The sequence below is a fragment of the Coniophora puteana genome (genome assembly GCF_000271625.1).
Source record: "Coniophora puteana RWD-64-598 SS2 unplaced genomic scaffold CONPUscaffold_18, whole genome shotgun sequence".
NCBI classification, from domain to species: Eukaryota; Fungi; Basidiomycota; class Agaricomycetes; order Boletales; family Coniophoraceae; genus Coniophora; species Coniophora puteana.
This window is the reverse complement of record NW_006913070.1, coordinates 1,038,890-1,053,608: the sequence shown is the minus strand read 5'-3', so window position 1 is coordinate 1,053,608 and position 14,719 is coordinate 1,038,890. Positions and strand designations below refer to the sequence as shown.

Below are 14,719 nucleotides of genomic sequence, written 5' to 3'. Positions count from 1 at the left end.
GTGTCCGGCGACTGCTGATGGGTGATTGGCACTATCCAGTGGCTGTACAGATGGATGACTAACATGTATGTGGCTGTTGATACCCTAGTTTGGCTCCATTAGTCATCACACTTGCCTTATACAGCCACTTCCCTTCCCAGAAGGTTCACCACCCAGCACTGGCCGGCGACCATAGATGGCTGAGCGGTCGCCCATGGTCGCCAATAAAAATTACCCGATTGGGCTGGGATTTTAAAGTTACCATATTTGGATATGGTTTACCCTGCTGTGTGCAGAAATCAGGGTCTCCAGCTCCCTAGAAACCATCCGGCGACCAGGCGACCGTCCAGATTAGCCCTTACGAGCGGTATAAGATTATTAGAACGTAGGAGATAGACGCCCAGCTAATCCCGAGCGCTTATTAGTCACGTGGAACTGACTATTCTTAGGGCGTGAGAAGTTTCAGGTATTTTTACATGAAACACCTATTTATAGGTTATTTTCCCACTGTGGGACAATTATATCATTTAAGGTAATCCCGATGCGATCGCATCGGCCTCGGCATTCACATCAGTCATCAAGCATGCTAAGTATAGCTGAAACACTTACTAACATCTATTCCTATACAATGATGTCATTTGGATGCACCCGTAGAGGCGTCTCCCGCCTCTCCACAGACATCCGATGGTACTCCACCTTGAAACTATTTTGGTCCTGAAGAGTATATATACGAAACAGGTTGCTGGGGGAAATCCCCAGCCTGTTGACCAAGTTTCAACTCCTCTTCTCATTACGCTTACCCTCCTCGCTTCGCTCGTCGGGCAAGCTACCACCCTAATTTGCTAGTAATTCAATAATGTCAATATGCTGCTAATATGATATTTTCAGTCAGGGCAGTATAATAAATATTGCCATAGTTATGCAATATACAGTACCATGACTATCTTAAATATATCAACGTTAGCAAAATAAGAGCAGTTAGTCATGTTTTGTCAGTATTTTGAAAAGAAATAAACCTTTACCAAATCTCAGAGTAATGTTCATGTATTGTTAATGGCAATATCAGCAGAAAACATGTAATTTTGATCACAATTTGATCTTGTTTTGATCAGGACAAAATGGTAAATTGTACCCAGTGTTATACCCGACACCTTCGAATCGAGTTCGCTACGTGTTTGCTAGCGTTCTCTCCCACTCCTCGTCCACTGAATTCCAACACACGGTGGGCCGGTGCATTGAAGAGGCGGTGAGGCATGAGGCTTTGTCACCTTCAAACTTATTACCCAAACGTGCCGATTCGCGAAGCCAGTGCGACAGTGTCCATGACAAGAGATGCAGGAAAGGGGTCCAGCGTATTGTAGCGTGCGCAATAAAACCAAGCTGTATTATTCTAATGGTATTACACCCTGGTCTATATATCTAAAACTTAGCATTGACGAGCGCCTTCCATCCCGTGCCTCAAGTCGTCCAGAAGCTTCAGATTCTGCACACGCAGCGCCTCGACTTCCCCACCAAGGGCATCCTCCCACCACCTCTCGCCCTCGGGGACATCTCTCCACCCGCCACTCTGGAACTTTACGAACGCCTTCGGGCTCCCTCCATGCGTCGGCGCGCGGAGAGCGAGTACGCGGTCCATGTGAGGGGGTGGGTTCGATGGCGAGTAAGCTGCCCCACTCGGCGAACTGCGGCTGAAGCCCTCGCATGCAAGTAGAACCGGCGGAGGGACCGTGATACGGCCGTGCTTGAAGCATATCCACGAGACGGAGACGCAGTGAAGCGTCATGCCGTCTTCGAGATCGTCTCCCGCCCTGGCCGCGAGGAGAGCCGCGACCTGTTCAGGGTTTGAAGCAGATCCGTGATCGTTGGCGCCTGGCGAGTTGATCCCGTCGGAGTTGGACGGATGGCTCACGGCTACGCGAGGGGTGGCGCTCACGGCGGGAGTGGTTGCTTCGGTCGAAATCGCAGGATTCAAGGTCTTTTTCTTGCCAGGTGGCGTTCGAGATACGAAGCGCGAGACCATGTACATCTGCAGTGCGACAGTTAGCTACGAAGGATGAAAGACATTCAGTGCACCGCACCCATTTGTGGTCCCAGGCCCCGATGTTGCTGCGCACCTCATACCGAGAAAGCATTGGTATCTCGCGGATGAAGTGAAAGTGGGTGGCTGAGAGGAAAGAGTATCAGCGAAAAGAATAACACTTCGAGAAGCACTGTGAACGCACATCCAAGAGCTATCCATCCACCGCAGCGCGCGAACGAGAAGAACGCCTTCATAGCGACTACGAATCGCCCAGCGTCGAGGATCTGTCAGCACCACAGCAAGGACAGGGTACCGTGAGCACGAGCGAAGGACTGCATGACAATGCGAGACGTACCTTTGCGTAGCTCGAGTTACTAAGATGCATATAGAAGTCTCCCTCGTCCAGTGCTGCCGAGGCGAGTGTCAACTGTATACTAGCAAGAACAGCTAGCAAGACGACGCACTCGCAAAAGACTTCCATACAGTCTTGAATTCGAACGGACTTCGGCCCACGGGACATTGGCCCTCCGCCCAGTTGGAGAGACTACGAATAGTCTCGGCTTTCGAAGAGAACTTGACAGCGAGACGCGTGCGAAGTGCGAGGTACTCGAATCGCTTCTGGAACACCGGTAGGAAGATACGGACTTGATAGGTTGGAGGGAATAGATAAGAAAGTAATAGGAAATGTAATTGGACTAGACGCACTGTGCCATCCGAAAGGCAGCGACTTGAGGTTGACGAGGAAGATTATGACCGTGAGGTACTTGGCGAGGCGGAGAAATACGTTTGAGGTCGGTCTTCTCGCGATGCCTTGAGGGACTTGGGGTATTGCGCGTAGTAGAGACGCGATGATGGGACGGAAGTCGGACGCGCGACGGACTTTGGCAAGCGCGCCCTCAATGGAGTTGGTCGGCATGATGGCGGGTGAGCGGGAGCGTCGGGGGTGTCGTGTCCGGAGCACCTGGGTATGTCGGCGTACGTGGTAGAGGTGTAAAGTCCGGCGAGGTCGTTAAGAGCGCTAGTAATCCCCATCATATCGGTTCGTGAGGATGTTGCGTGTCCCCAATAACGTTAATGACCGGTATGATCGCGACACGGAACCGGCGCGCGAGGGAGGACATGACCGAAAACACATGACAGTATCACCAACCGCGGTGGACCCTCCAAGGCTTCCTCTTCATTTACTCGCTACCTAGGCTACACATGCTAATGAACTACAAGAAACGAAATACGAGGTAAAGAACGTCAATGCAGACTGAGTTGCTCGGTAAATACTGGATATAATGATGACTGGGTAAATGAACTGTGTCCGTTCCGAGAGATGTTTCCATCCAAGCGCGTATGCACAAATTTATAGCGACGTCGGCTCATCAACGTCGGGCTTAAAGCGTAGTCGCCCAAGCAAGAGGGTGTCCCAGCGACTCGTCGGAGGAGTGCCCGACGTAGTGTCCGAGACCTTGCTCGCGAACAGAGCACGTTCGGGTATCTCTTCCTGGTACGAAGGCCCCTCCTCAGCAGCGGAGGTCTCGGCGTCGGTCGTAAACGTGCCCCAAGACTGCCCCACTCGCGGATTCGCGTAGACGTTGAAGTGGGCGTGTCCGTCGGGGTGAGCATGGCTCACGAACAGAGCGTAGTCAGGGGCATCGAGCGTGCCGACAACTAAAGCCCAGCGATGAGCGAACGTAAACATCATGAAATACGAGTGACTGACCAAGGAAGACGTCCTCCTTTTGGATAAGATGGCTCGAAGCATACTGTTTCATTATGGTATCCACGTTCGCCTTGAACCAGCTCTTGGGTGCGTCGAGGTTTTCGATGAAGCGATACATCGTCGACTCGGCGAAGACGTACGCAGCTTTCGTACCGGCTCTCAAAGGGAACGAATAGCGTCGGCTGACACTTTCCCTGCAGGAATATGTCAGAAAGAAAGATAAACATGATCGAAACAAATACTCACGAATACGACCCGTCTCCCTTGTCCTTGAATGTCAGGAGCCCGGCGAGCGAGCGAGGGATAGCATCCAAAAAAGTACGTTGAGCAGCGTTGCGCTTGTCCTGCCGCTGCTTTCCCTCCTTGACGTCCCCGTATCCCTGGAGCCGCGGCATCCCGCTGAGCACTCCGTCCGATGTCTTCACGGGGTCTAACGCGTTGAACAAGACGACGAATTCGCCGGAAGGCTTGGACAAGTATCCGACGGACCCAAGCGCGATATGCGAGGGCGACCACAAGGGAAGTGTCACTAGCGTAAAACGAAGCTTATGTTAGACGCTGAATCCACGAAATGACGTGTGCGACTCACAGGTATGGTTGAACTCGTGCGTATGTCTCGCGAGCAGTCGATATCTCCTCTCGTCTCGCAACAGCTTCTGCCGATCATCCAACAGCGGCGGCGATGTATACCCAGCATACTCGTCCGCAGCGGATCCCGCCACTGTCGGACTAGGCAGATTCTTCAGACTCGCAGGCGGGCTTGAGCTGAACAGGGACGACGTCCCACTCCCAGACTCCGAATCGTCCCCAGGCATCGATGACTGCCTCGACGGCGTATAGATAACGGGCACAGGAAAGTCGACCTGGCCCTCGTGACTGTGGCCAGTATGATGCCGATGCGGCGCGCCGATCGGTTTGAACGGCTCGGGTGGCCCTTGACTGGCGCTCGAATCCGAGACAGGCGACATTGTCATATCTCGAGACGACCTCGAGTCTCTCCCGTCGCTCGCCATATGCGAGCTCGCTGTTTCATACACGTCCGAGTCATCAAGCGGCACCGTCTGTTGCGGCGGCGTGATGGCTGACTCGACAACGGGGAGACCAGTCGTTGGTCGGGGATCGGGCGACGGAAATACAATGCGGTGCAGGCCAGGCTCAGCCCACGCATCCGCGTCCTTGGGCGGATGAGGACTTCCTTCATCCACAGGACGACGAAGCCGCTTGAGTTCAGTAGCGATGTCCGAAAAAGGTGGCCGTAATGCAGGATCGCGAGCCCAGCAGCGAGTGATTAACATCCTCAGAGCTTCAGTGCTCTGCTTATGATGAGGGAAGGGCGGTCGCCTATCGTTGTCTATATTCATAGACGTTAGTTATATATACACGGGCACACTTAGGATACACTTACCAAAGATCAAGTGAGCCACAGTGGTGTCATCAAGAAGTGACCAAGGGAGGTCGCCCATACCAAGAATCTCAATACACGAGATAGCGAACGCGTAGACATCGATTTCGGGCTTGAGCCTGTTATCCCCGTCAACGAGCTCGGGGGCTTGCCAACGCAGAGTACCGTCTATCAACTCATTAGCTAACATGAAGATGAAACAACAATATAGTACATACGCGGCAGGGCCGTCCCGCTCAAGCGGTACGCTTCCGACTTGAGCTCGCTCTGACCAAAGTCAGAGATAACGCAGCGCCCACTCTCGTCAACGAGTACATTAGCAGCCTGCAGTGCCATGAGCAATCGTAGACAGACATGCATACTATCCGCTACGCACCTTGAGATCGCCGTGGAAAACTCCCTTCGAATGGAGGTACTCCATCCCCTTTGCAACTTGATGCATGCAGCGAATGACATCGACTTCGGGCGAGACTAAAGAGTCCCCAACACTCGCGACCCGCCTCTTCTCCCTCTGTCTCGGACTCGCCTGCCTCAAGAGTTCGCTACCCGTACCGCTCCTCGTCGCATCGAGCTCCCGGTCCTTGGCGAGCTTCAGCCACTTGACAAGGCTCCCGCCGTTACAGTAGTGGCTAACGATGAACCACGGTTTCTCGCCAGCGGCACTGCTTGCGCCGTACAGCCGGAGCACGTTGGGATGGCGAAGCTCTCGCCAGATCGAGACCTCCCTGACGAAGAGCGAGCGCGGGACAGTCGGGCCGAGAACCTTGATGGCAACATGGTGCTCGCGCCAACGACCGAGGTAAACGTCAGAGAAGAACCCGACACCAATTTTGCTGATACGGTCGACTTCCCAGCTACAAGACGTCAGCCTTTACGACAAACTGAAGGAAGGAACGGCAGCGCTCACCGGGTAATTGTCCAACTGGGCAAATCCCAAGGAGCGGGCGCATCATCCTCCGACACCCCGATGTTCGACGCGTCCTTGATGAACCCCGGCCTCGCACTCAACCTCGTCATCGCGTCAATCCCACTCTCCAAAAACTCCCGATCGAGCGTGTCTCTGCGATTCGACACCCCATGTCGCGCATACTTCTTCGCTGCCCCGCCAATCTCAGGCACGGGCTCAGACTCATCGATCCAGCCCGGCTCGCTGCTAGGCGACCCTCCACCCGCCTCGGGCTCCTGCAACTCCAGCGCGCGCCGGAGCGTGCGCACCGCCTCTGGAATCTCGCCCTTGCCGATCTGCATCATGCGCATCATCTCCTCATCGCTGTGCGACCCGATCGCAGCTCGGAGGAGCACACGTAGCGCCTCCTCGTCACGCACGTGGTCCTCCGCGTTCTGGTGATGATGCAGCTCGGTGAGCTGCCGGATGTAGTCTGGGCGTGGCGGAATGGCCGTGACCGCGGTGTCCGTCGACGTGCTGCTCTGGACGTAAGGCAGGGTTGGTGGCCTTAGCGTTGACACGGATTCTTCGAGGTTGGGATGCGAAGGTGTAGGTGTCAGGTGGGCGGAGCTCCCTCCAGGCGATGCGTGCCCAGAGGGTGGCCCTAACGATGAGTAAATAGGGGGTGGCGATGCACCACTGCCCGTCGCTGGCGGCTGGTCGACGCCAGTGAGCCCGAGCCTGTTGCCGCCCACCATAGCCGTCTGGCTGAGCACGGCCCAGTTTCGTCGTTGCTCTGCCGTGACTTCTTGGACTTGGCGCAAGACACGGATTTGGATCGAAACCTATGTGTACGTGAATGAACATCATTCTACGACTAAAAGGCAGATACGACTCACTCCAAACATACCCACGACATCGGTGAGTGCACGATCACAAGCAGTAATCTCACGCAGAATCTCGTCGCGCTTGAGATAACGCTTGATAAATGGGCGGTTTACCTGCCGCAGAAGAAACGCATGGATCTCGTGCAAGGCTCTATGAACGCCATCAGCGAGGACACCGAGCATGAACGGCGGCGACTTACGCTACAAGTCTGCCGAGAGGGCCCTCGAGCTCGTCGCCGACAGCACTACCAGCTTCGTCGACCTCGATCCTGACAGAATACAGGATGGTCGCGCATCGTTCGATGAGTCTCAGGCACGCGAGGCGATTGGTCTGTACGTCCCATTAACCACACTTCTCCGCTCTCAGTCAAACAGGGACTTACATCGACCTGCTCCATAGCCTCCCAGATACTAAGTAACGTCCGGGCTGCCTCTTCGAGTCCAAGGACGGGTACAAATCTGGTGACATCGATCGCCACATTCAACGCCTCTTTGGCAATGGGTGCTGCGACGTGTCCCGCATGTACGACTAAAGATTCATTCGTGCGATGTTAGTTTGTGACACCAGCCCAACGAAACTAAACTATCGCTCACCAGTGTTTTTTATCCTCAGTCTCTTACCCACACGGGGTGCCTGCTGCTCGATTTCCTCAGGGTTGAGGATGGAGTTGATGGCAACAGAAACATGCTGAGATGGACAAAGTCAGCAGTGGCGCCCACGATTGGATGCAATATGCGAGCTCACCTGCTTGGTACGCTTGCGTGCCTCCTTGTCCTCCTTCTTGACATGGTGTTGACCCATACCGGCCCATGATCCCGCGCGCGGACGACTCGCCGAGGACGTCGAAGACTCCTGACGCTCCGGAGGCTCTGGCTTCTTCCCCTTCTCGTCACCTTGTGTTTGAGCAGGCGGGTCGTTGGCAAGAGATGGGCGAGCTGGCGATGTGTGACTCCCAGGTCCATTCTTGTCTGTTTGGCGTCGGGAGAACGGGTTATATAATTTTGATACCGCAGACGAGATGCTGCCGCTGCCCGTGCTGTTCCGTGCTTTCCTTCGCACTGAGGTAACCGATCCGAGGGAGGAAGGTGCCTTGCTGGGTGACGCCGAGGCTTTGACCGAGGACAAAGCGTTGCCCTTGCCGAAGAAGCTATTGACCTTGCGTTCCTCGTGCTCCTTCTCTTCCAGTCCAACTCCGAGGGCGGAGAGAATGCCTGTTTGAGGCGCAGACTTGCCACGCGGCAGCGCAGGAAGATCCTTCGCGACCATCGGGGGTGTCCCACCGGGGAACTTGACAGAGGTGCTGGAGGTTGAAGGTGGCGGCTGTGGTTCGGAGATGCTGCGTACAGCAGCAGGGGCGCTAATCGCGTCGACTTTCTCAATGGACAGCGCGCGATGCTTCGTGCGCGGGCTGCGGGTCATGGGAGGCGAATCACCGAGTATATCGTGCACCTCGGCTTCACGCTGAGCGCAGGAAGACGCACCAGCGGCATACGCAGCAGACCAGTTTGGTCCTCCCACAGCGCTGTCGCCCGCTCCTCCATCGTCTCCGCCTTCTTCATCCTCTTCATCCTCTCCATCTTCGACCATGTGCGGGTTCGCTGCGTTCGGGTCGGAGGTGGCCCAGTCGTCTTGAGGCTTGCGCTTGTTCCACCAGGACCGCGGGGGCGCATTTGGGGGCGTCGCGTCGCCGGGTACATGGTACGGATTGCGAGGGGGAGATGGCAAGGGAGAATCCCGGCGGGCACGTATAGGGGACTGGGCGCGGGAGCGGGAACGGGTGGGGTCATGTGATGGCGTGCGCGAGTGGACGGGTGTCAAGCTTGCGCTCATCGGGGATCCAGATCTGCCGCGTCCTCGACCCAGATCGAGCGATGTATGCCGTCCCCTGCTCGCCGTCTCCGGGAGACTGAGAAATGACTGGCCTGGAGAGCTGTGGGTGCTGAGCGGTAACGATGGCGGCGGGATGCTGGAGAAGGTGGGGTGATCGTAAGATTGGGGCAAGGGGATCGGGGTGCGCGAAGGAGTAGTGCGGGGTGAAGGAGATGAAGAATGAGAGTGTGGTGATGGGTTGAGTGGTGATGAGATGCGAACGGTGGAGTCTGAAGAGGATGAATGGGCTGGGGACAAGCCTGATGAAGTTCGGGTGAAGGGATTTGGAGGTGAAGCCATGATGGTGGCTGATCGTGGTGGGCGTTAATGTTATAGATGGGAATCGCCGAAGGAGGGCGAGGTTTATATGAGATGAAAGAGGCTGCACACCTCGTTACTCAAACTGTGACCCGTCCACACCGACGACGTGTATGCCCTTCCCTTTCCGGAGTCGCTGGAGTTGCCGCCGTCACACCCGCGGTCCTCCCAAGAGGAAGATCCGCGGTGGAATTCGACCCTCGCTCGCGATCGAGTGCCCAGTCACGGATGCGTGCACGTACGGATCCGCTGGTTGACGAGGCTGCTCGCTTTCGGTGGCGAAATGGTGGTCGAAGACGAGGAGCAAACCTCTCGTTGGCATGTCCTCATACCCCCAGGTACTGCCGCCGGCAACTTGGCACCAATTTGCAAAGTACCTACCGGCGGCTAATACTGACGTCGTTGAGTCAACCTCCATTTTTGACACTGCGTACTGCTCTTAAGGTCTAGTCGAGAATGTTCTTTGTCTACAGCTAATCACAGCTCCTAACTCGCTCTAATCACCAATCGAGCTTCCCAGCGGCAGTGCCAGTGCAGATATAAACAGCTGCCTCGGTACCTCCGCTAGCGCCGCACCACCAACTTGGAAACGAATAGCGATGCTCCGGTTTCTTCCATTGCAAAATGCCCAAGCTTATTGTCAATGCCAGGCGAAGGCCTATCGCTGTTCGCCTGGTTTCTAGTTTCTAGGTCCGAGTCTTCCTTCGATGAATGCATTGTTCCAAACTTCTGTCATCGGCTCAGGACTTTGAGTCTAGATGCTAGTAGGATCAACGCATTGTAGTTGGAGAATGTACTGTGTTCGTAGTACAAAAGGAATTGGCGACGTGTCATGCCAGTATATGGGCACGTATGGTTTCATGCTGTGCCGCTCCCCTATGGCTACACCGAGTCAGATCATATTTGCAGCGTTCGAGAATCAGCCTTCCCCCAGTGTTTGTCCCTTGGCGTGTAACAACCAGCTCGTCTATCTCGCCGAATTATCAAAGAATAACGCGCGCGACGTTAGCTGTGCTTTCATCAAAATGTATCTGTACAGCGCTCAAGAGAGTACAATTGGGTATTTATTGGTGTGATAATTAGCCCCTGTCAACAACGTCGCTGGCAACAGTTAACGGAACGGGTTTGCTCATACTATGATGCACTAGAGCCATCCTCACTAGAGATCTTAACCTTAGAGCGTGCAGCATTTAAATTACAGGAAAAGTCAGATTTTTACATCTTCCAATCGAACCGCGCTGACAACGTACCACCACTGCCGTTCACCCGAGCGAGTACGGCATCCAATCCACCTCTAGCCCAAGCTCTTCGAACCAGCCAACTTCGTGTGCCTCAAGATCGCAGTTTTCACCACGTTCAACCCTTTCGATTCGACACACAAACGCACGACGAGCAACAATGCAGTTCCTCAGTGCTTCCATGTCCTTTCCACAGCTACTTTCGCATATCCGGCGCCGGGAGTTTTCCATCTCGGGGTTGTAAAGACGAAAAGACCGACTGACTACCTTCGCGACTGGTGTTGACCAGCTCAAATGTTTGGAGGGGGGGGGGGGGGGGGGAGATGATGGAAGACGTCGTGCAAAGTCGGGCCAGTCCAAGGAGCATGAACATCCGCTGATCATCACAGAGGTTACAGAGGCAGTGGCCAGAACCTCAATGAGTGAGGTAAAGAGGTCGTCAGCTCGCTCCACATACGCCCAGCAATTGAGCTTCATTGATGGCCTGTCGTCAGAGGAAGGAATGAGCTCGAAACCCAAGCAAACAGCATCGTGATCTGATTCGATGAATAATGAGACGTCGCCCTCGTTGAGGTTGAATGAAAACTCGTTGTTATCAAAGCTGCGACGTTTATCATCGGCCGGATCGTTTCAAGTTTGACATAGAGCGACTAGCCTGCGCAGCATGTTCTTTGTAGTGTGTACCCCTGCCGTTCAGTACGAAGGACAGTGTGATATAAAGTGCCGAAAGGACGAACGGCTGTCACTGGGGTCGGACGGAGTGCTGAAGAGAAATATTTCGCCCATTTTGATAGCATACGTAGAAAAAAATATCGGATAAGCACTTAGTGCAGCGACCAGCTGACTGACTCTTATATGAAGGGCAAGAACCGTGACGAAAAGGAGAAGACAGGAGGAGACGCGCATCGGCGCGCCAGCCAATTTCCCACGTTACATCCGTTAAACTCTCCTCTTCCCAAAGACCGTGACACTCTCAGACTATCCATCTCGTCATGCTCGCTCGTCTGTCCAAAACGCAGCCAATATCCAAGGCCCTCTCCACGCCTATTTACACAAGTGTGCGCACCAAGACCACAACACCGTATGGTCGCTCACACATCCGCGCTATGCGCTCGCGCAAACTCCCCAACCCCGTCGTACCCCACTTTCCTCAGCTCGTCTACCGCTCGGACGGCTCCTCTTTCACCCACTGGACCACTTCTCCGCGCTCTGTCATCACCCTCACGCGTGACACGTCGAACAACCCCCTCTGGTCCGCCACGGCGCGTATGATGGGCGGACGTACTGGCGTCGAAGAGGAGGAGGAGGCGGGTACTGGGCGTATGGGCCGCTTCAAGAGGCGTTTCGGAAAGGAGCTGGACGTAGATAGCTGGTCGGACATCCATGAGGAAGCGAAGGCTGAGGACGATGCACCAGCAAAGAAGTGAGGGGTGTCAACTTTATTCGCTTGTAAGTTTTCGCCTTCAACTCTTCCGATGATATCCTGGCTCAAAGTCAGCTCAATTGGATAGTAGAGGCCTTCGAGCAAGTCTACGCTACTTTTACCACTACCATCCCAGGCTGTAATGATTCTCTAATAATCTTATGCCACTGCAGAGCATTATGCAATAAGCGGGCAGTGATTATGACGAGACACGAGGGAGAAATATGACGGATAATCATTATGTCTAAGGTCTAAACATAGTCCAGTTGTTCTATACCTTCTTCGAGCCTTCTAACCCGTTGGGGGGACCCTCCCTCCCTACCTTGCCAATCTCCTTTTCCGCTGCCTTCTTGAGTTCCTCCGTTTGCACATTCGCCTGCTCCTTCAGCTGGTCCTTAGCCGTGACAAGCTCGCCAGCGCCCACCTTGGCCTGCTCTTTGGCCTGCTCCACCTTCTCCTGCGCATAACCCATCGCCTCTTGCAGCTTCAAGCCCGTGCCCGCCTGCACTTGCCCAATAACACCGCTCACGCTGCGACTCAAGGACTCCCGGCCCGAAGCAGTCCTGTCCTTGAGCTGCTCCCAACCCATGCGCGAGTGCGCGACGCCCGTGCGCCGGAAGTGCCCGAACGCGGGGACGAACCGCTCTTCGAGCTCCTCGGCGTACTCGCCCACGTTGGCAGCCGTCTTGGGTAGGAAGTGCATGAGGGATGCGACGAATAGCGTTGGTGGGAGCGCGACGCGGACGGGGAGGGAACGCGAGCGCGCGAGGATGGAGCCGGTGAGGGTTGCGATACCGACATAGAGGATGGAGGGTGTGAGGGGTTCGGTGGGGTCGCGGAAGGATTTTATGCGGGCTGGGTAGCATGTACTCCGTTAGAAACAAGAGAGCGTGCAATCGAGGTAGGAAAGAGGCGGAGACGTACATTCCACAGCTTGCTCGACGCCAATCCAACGCGATACGAGGCCCTGCACCTGGTTGTACCCATTGTTATACGCATCCGTCACGTTCCGGCGCACTTCCCCAATGCGAGTCTCGAGGACCGACGGCGTGTCGAGAAGAAGGATCTCGGGTGTTGGGCTGGGATAAATCGAGAGCTGGCGATAAAAGACCGAGTCAGCACGTCCGAAGGGCAGCGTAAGGTCATCGGGATGTTCAGCGCACCTTCTCCCGCGGTTTTCCGGTATCGACGTCAGCGAGCGTAACGCCCGCGACGCTGGCAGCCGCCAATGCCGCAGACCTTCTAGACTGAGAAAAACATAGTGAGAGCGATGAACGTGCTTTAGATAAACTATAACTTACAGCTACTATCCGGAACATTTGGTGACGGGGGAGGCACACTCCAGCCGGCAAGGGAGAGCGAGAAATAGGCCGTGGGAAAACGTTACGCAAACGAGGCGCTTTCATCCATAGGGGCCATGGCCAGTTGCGGCACGGTAATATTCACCTGTGTCATACTTCGAGTCATATCCGAGATCAAAGCTTTTTGTACGTACCACTTGCTCTTTGGCAAGGCTATACACTGACATACAGTAGGTAGCATCGGCCAAACCGTCCGCAGACTTCAGCAGCTACTATCGCGATATGGCTACCGCACTGGGGGCTGTTCGAGGGGGACGATGTCCCGTAGGAGCGATTCCGGTTGAGATCCTCTGCGACATCTTCCTCCGTTCGGCTGCTATCTCAGCCCGTGTGGCAATACCTAACTGTGACTTCAGAGGAGGCTGTAGACTATCTCTCAATGTCGCTCAAGTTTGTCGCGAATGGAGAAGCATCGCTTTATCGATTCCAGAGCTATGGGGTCTGATCTACTTCAGCAGGCGTCATGCGCAAACACAGGATTTCTCTGAGCTTATAGAGCTCCTTTCTAGATCAAATTTTTCCTCTAGCTTCTTAGTCTGTGAGACATACTTCTCAACGTTGATTGAGCGCTCCTTTGAGAAACTTGTTTCTCTATGTAGTCAAGGCCGGCTTGATTCCTTTCACGATCGATTCCTCGGGGTAGACATTACCGTTTGGGAAGGATATGGGGAAGTAGCGTCCTGGCTGCAGCGCTTCAAGCGCCTTCAAAGGCTGAAGATTATCTGTGAGGAGGGCGATTACTGGATAGAAGATATGCCTTCTACTTTCCCCAATCTTACCCATCTCTATATCAAGTTCAATCTCAGCACTGAAGCCGAGAGGCTCGTTAAAACAGGATGGCGCGGCTTGCGTTCTCTTATCGTTCAAATGGACGGTGATCTCTTCTATTGGGACGCTCAGAAACTCTGTTCCAACTTTCCAGACCTGGAAGAGCTCCTTATCCTCACCCCGGTCCTCAGGCTATGCTCAACACCAACTCATGACGTCAATCTTACCACCCACTTCGCGCTGAAGTCTCTCGTGGTTAACTGTATCATCGTGAAGCCTGAATCCACCGCTTTTGGATACCTTGGGACGATTACACTTCCTGCACTGAAGCATCTGGTGATAGACATATCCAACCTCACGCCGGCTGATCTCCAACCCATGGAAGACTTCGCCGATCGCTCGCAAGTGCGGCTTAACACCTTATCCCTAATCACGTCAACGGCCACTATACCATCGGACTCGGACATTGATAAAGAGACTTCTCGAAGCAGAGTTCTTCGCGTCATTCTCAACGCGTTTGGCGTAGATCGTGCGGAAGTCACCTACGCATTCTTCAAAACAAGGCTATGGTTTGATTGGATGGCTAACTGGTACAGGCCATATGTGAGCCACGATTTAGATCGAGACACAGAGAGCTTCCGCCGATATATCACACTCACCGGAATATTGTAGACCGAAATTTACAACCCAGCGTCGTATTCTGTATCAAGAAACTGCTCCAATTCTGCGTCGTTTACTTCATTTAAATGTATATCATGATATAAACACGTTTGATATTCACAGAAGGGATCAAACGTTTCGGCCTCTTCTACCGACTTTAATCTTTTGTAATGTCGCTATACGCTTGTTTTCTCTG

At 54.2% G+C, this 14,719-nt stretch overlaps 5 protein-coding genes across 5 annotated transcripts; 2 read left to right on the top strand and 3 right to left on the bottom strand.

The window, feature by feature from the left end:
• Positions 1 to 1,347: 1,347 nt before the first annotated feature.
• On the bottom strand, positions 1,348 to 2,948 carry CONPUDRAFT_132648 (uncharacterized protein). The gene is made up of 6 exons (XM_007776900.1): positions 2,705 to 2,948; positions 2,464 to 2,643; positions 2,355 to 2,407; positions 2,202 to 2,283; positions 2,058 to 2,143; positions 1,348 to 2,005 (listed from the first exon to the last, which is right to left on the bottom strand). The coding sequence occupies exons 1-6, from the start codon at positions 2,913 to 2,915 to the stop codon at positions 1,406 to 1,408; spliced, it is 1,212 nt and encodes a 403-aa protein (XP_007775090.1). The 5' UTR covers positions 2,916 to 2,948; the 3' UTR covers positions 1,348 to 1,405.
• A 208-nt stretch (positions 2,949 to 3,156) lies between these two features.
• On the bottom strand, positions 3,157 to 8,888 carry CONPUDRAFT_140363 (uncharacterized protein). The gene is made up of 13 exons (XM_007776899.1): positions 7,631 to 8,888; positions 7,480 to 7,573; positions 7,269 to 7,414; positions 7,086 to 7,216; positions 6,898 to 7,036; positions 6,020 to 6,843; positions 5,489 to 5,966; positions 5,331 to 5,436; positions 5,116 to 5,280; positions 4,300 to 5,061; positions 3,957 to 4,239; positions 3,711 to 3,904; positions 3,157 to 3,658 (listed from the first exon to the last, which is right to left on the bottom strand). The coding sequence occupies exons 1-13, from the start codon at positions 8,714 to 8,716 to the stop codon at positions 3,351 to 3,353; spliced, it is 4,716 nt and encodes a 1,571-aa protein (XP_007775089.1). The 5' UTR covers positions 8,717 to 8,888; the 3' UTR covers positions 3,157 to 3,350.
• A 2,386-nt stretch (positions 8,889 to 11,274) lies between these two features.
• CONPUDRAFT_169897 (uncharacterized protein) lies at positions 11,275 to 11,886 on the top strand. Its single transcript, XM_007776898.1, has 2 exons — positions 11,275 to 11,760; positions 11,823 to 11,886. The coding sequence occupies exon 1, from the start codon at positions 11,304 to 11,306 to the stop codon at positions 11,736 to 11,738; it is 435 nt and encodes a 144-aa protein (XP_007775088.1). The 5' UTR covers positions 11,275 to 11,303; the 3' UTR covers positions 11,739 to 11,760; positions 11,823 to 11,886.
• A 65-nt stretch (positions 11,887 to 11,951) lies between these two features.
• On the bottom strand, positions 11,952 to 13,077 carry CONPUDRAFT_132643 (uncharacterized protein). Its single transcript, XM_007776897.1, has 4 exons — positions 13,036 to 13,077; positions 12,898 to 12,981; positions 12,659 to 12,830; positions 11,952 to 12,589 (listed from the first exon to the last, which is right to left on the bottom strand). The coding sequence occupies exons 1-4, from the start codon at positions 13,051 to 13,053 to the stop codon at positions 12,006 to 12,008; spliced, it is 858 nt and encodes a 285-aa protein (XP_007775087.1). The 5' UTR covers positions 13,054 to 13,077; the 3' UTR covers positions 11,952 to 12,005.
• Positions 13,078 to 13,317: 240 nt separating this feature from the next.
• Positions 13,318 to 14,535, top strand: CONPUDRAFT_77814 (uncharacterized protein; the record flags this gene model as incomplete). Its single annotated transcript, XM_007776896.1, has 1 exon — positions 13,318 to 14,535. One exon carries the CDS (start codon positions 13,318 to 13,320, stop codon positions 14,533 to 14,535), a length of 1,218 nt encoding a protein of 405 aa, XP_007775086.1.
• Positions 14,536 to 14,719: the final 184 nt, after the last annotated feature.

Bases quoted from the DNA above. Each gene is read 5' to 3' on its own strand.
- CONPUDRAFT_132648 (XM_007776900.1), bottom strand. From the start codon at position 2,915: ATGCCGACCAACTCCATTGAGGGCGCGCTTGCCAAAGTCCGTCGCGCG. The intron at 2,408-2,463 runs GTGCGTCGTCTT...TCGCCTCGGCAG, and splicing joins TGTATGGAAGTCTTTTGCGA to CACTGGACGAGGGAGACTTC. The intron at 2,144-2,201 runs GTGCGTTCACAG...CTTTCCTCTCAG, and splicing joins TGGATGGATAGCTCTTGGAT to CCACCCACTTTCACTTCATC.
- CONPUDRAFT_140363 (XM_007776899.1), bottom strand. From the start codon at position 8,716: ATGAGCGCAAGCTTGACACCCGTCCACTCGCGCACGCCATCACATGAC. The intron at 5,281-5,330 runs GTATGTACTATA...ATGAGTTGATAG, and splicing joins GAGCGGGACGGCCCTGCCGC to ACGGTACTCTGCGTTGGCAA. The intron at 3,659-3,710 runs GTCAGTCACTCG...GCTGGGCTTTAG, and splicing joins AAAGGAGGACGTCTTCCTTG to TTGTCGGCACGCTCGATGCC.
- CONPUDRAFT_169897 (XM_007776898.1), top strand. From the start codon at position 11,304: ATGCTCGCTCGTCTGTCCAAAACGCAGCCAATATCCAAGGCCCTCTCC.
- CONPUDRAFT_132643 (XM_007776897.1), bottom strand. The intron at 12,831-12,897 runs GTGCGCTGAACA...TTTTATCGCCAG, and splicing joins CCGGAAAACCGCGGGAGAAG to CTCTCGATTTATCCCAGCCC. The intron at 12,590-12,658 runs GTACGTCTCCGC...CATGCTACCCAG, and splicing joins CGTCGAGCAAGCTGTGGAAT to CCCGCATAAAATCCTTCCGC.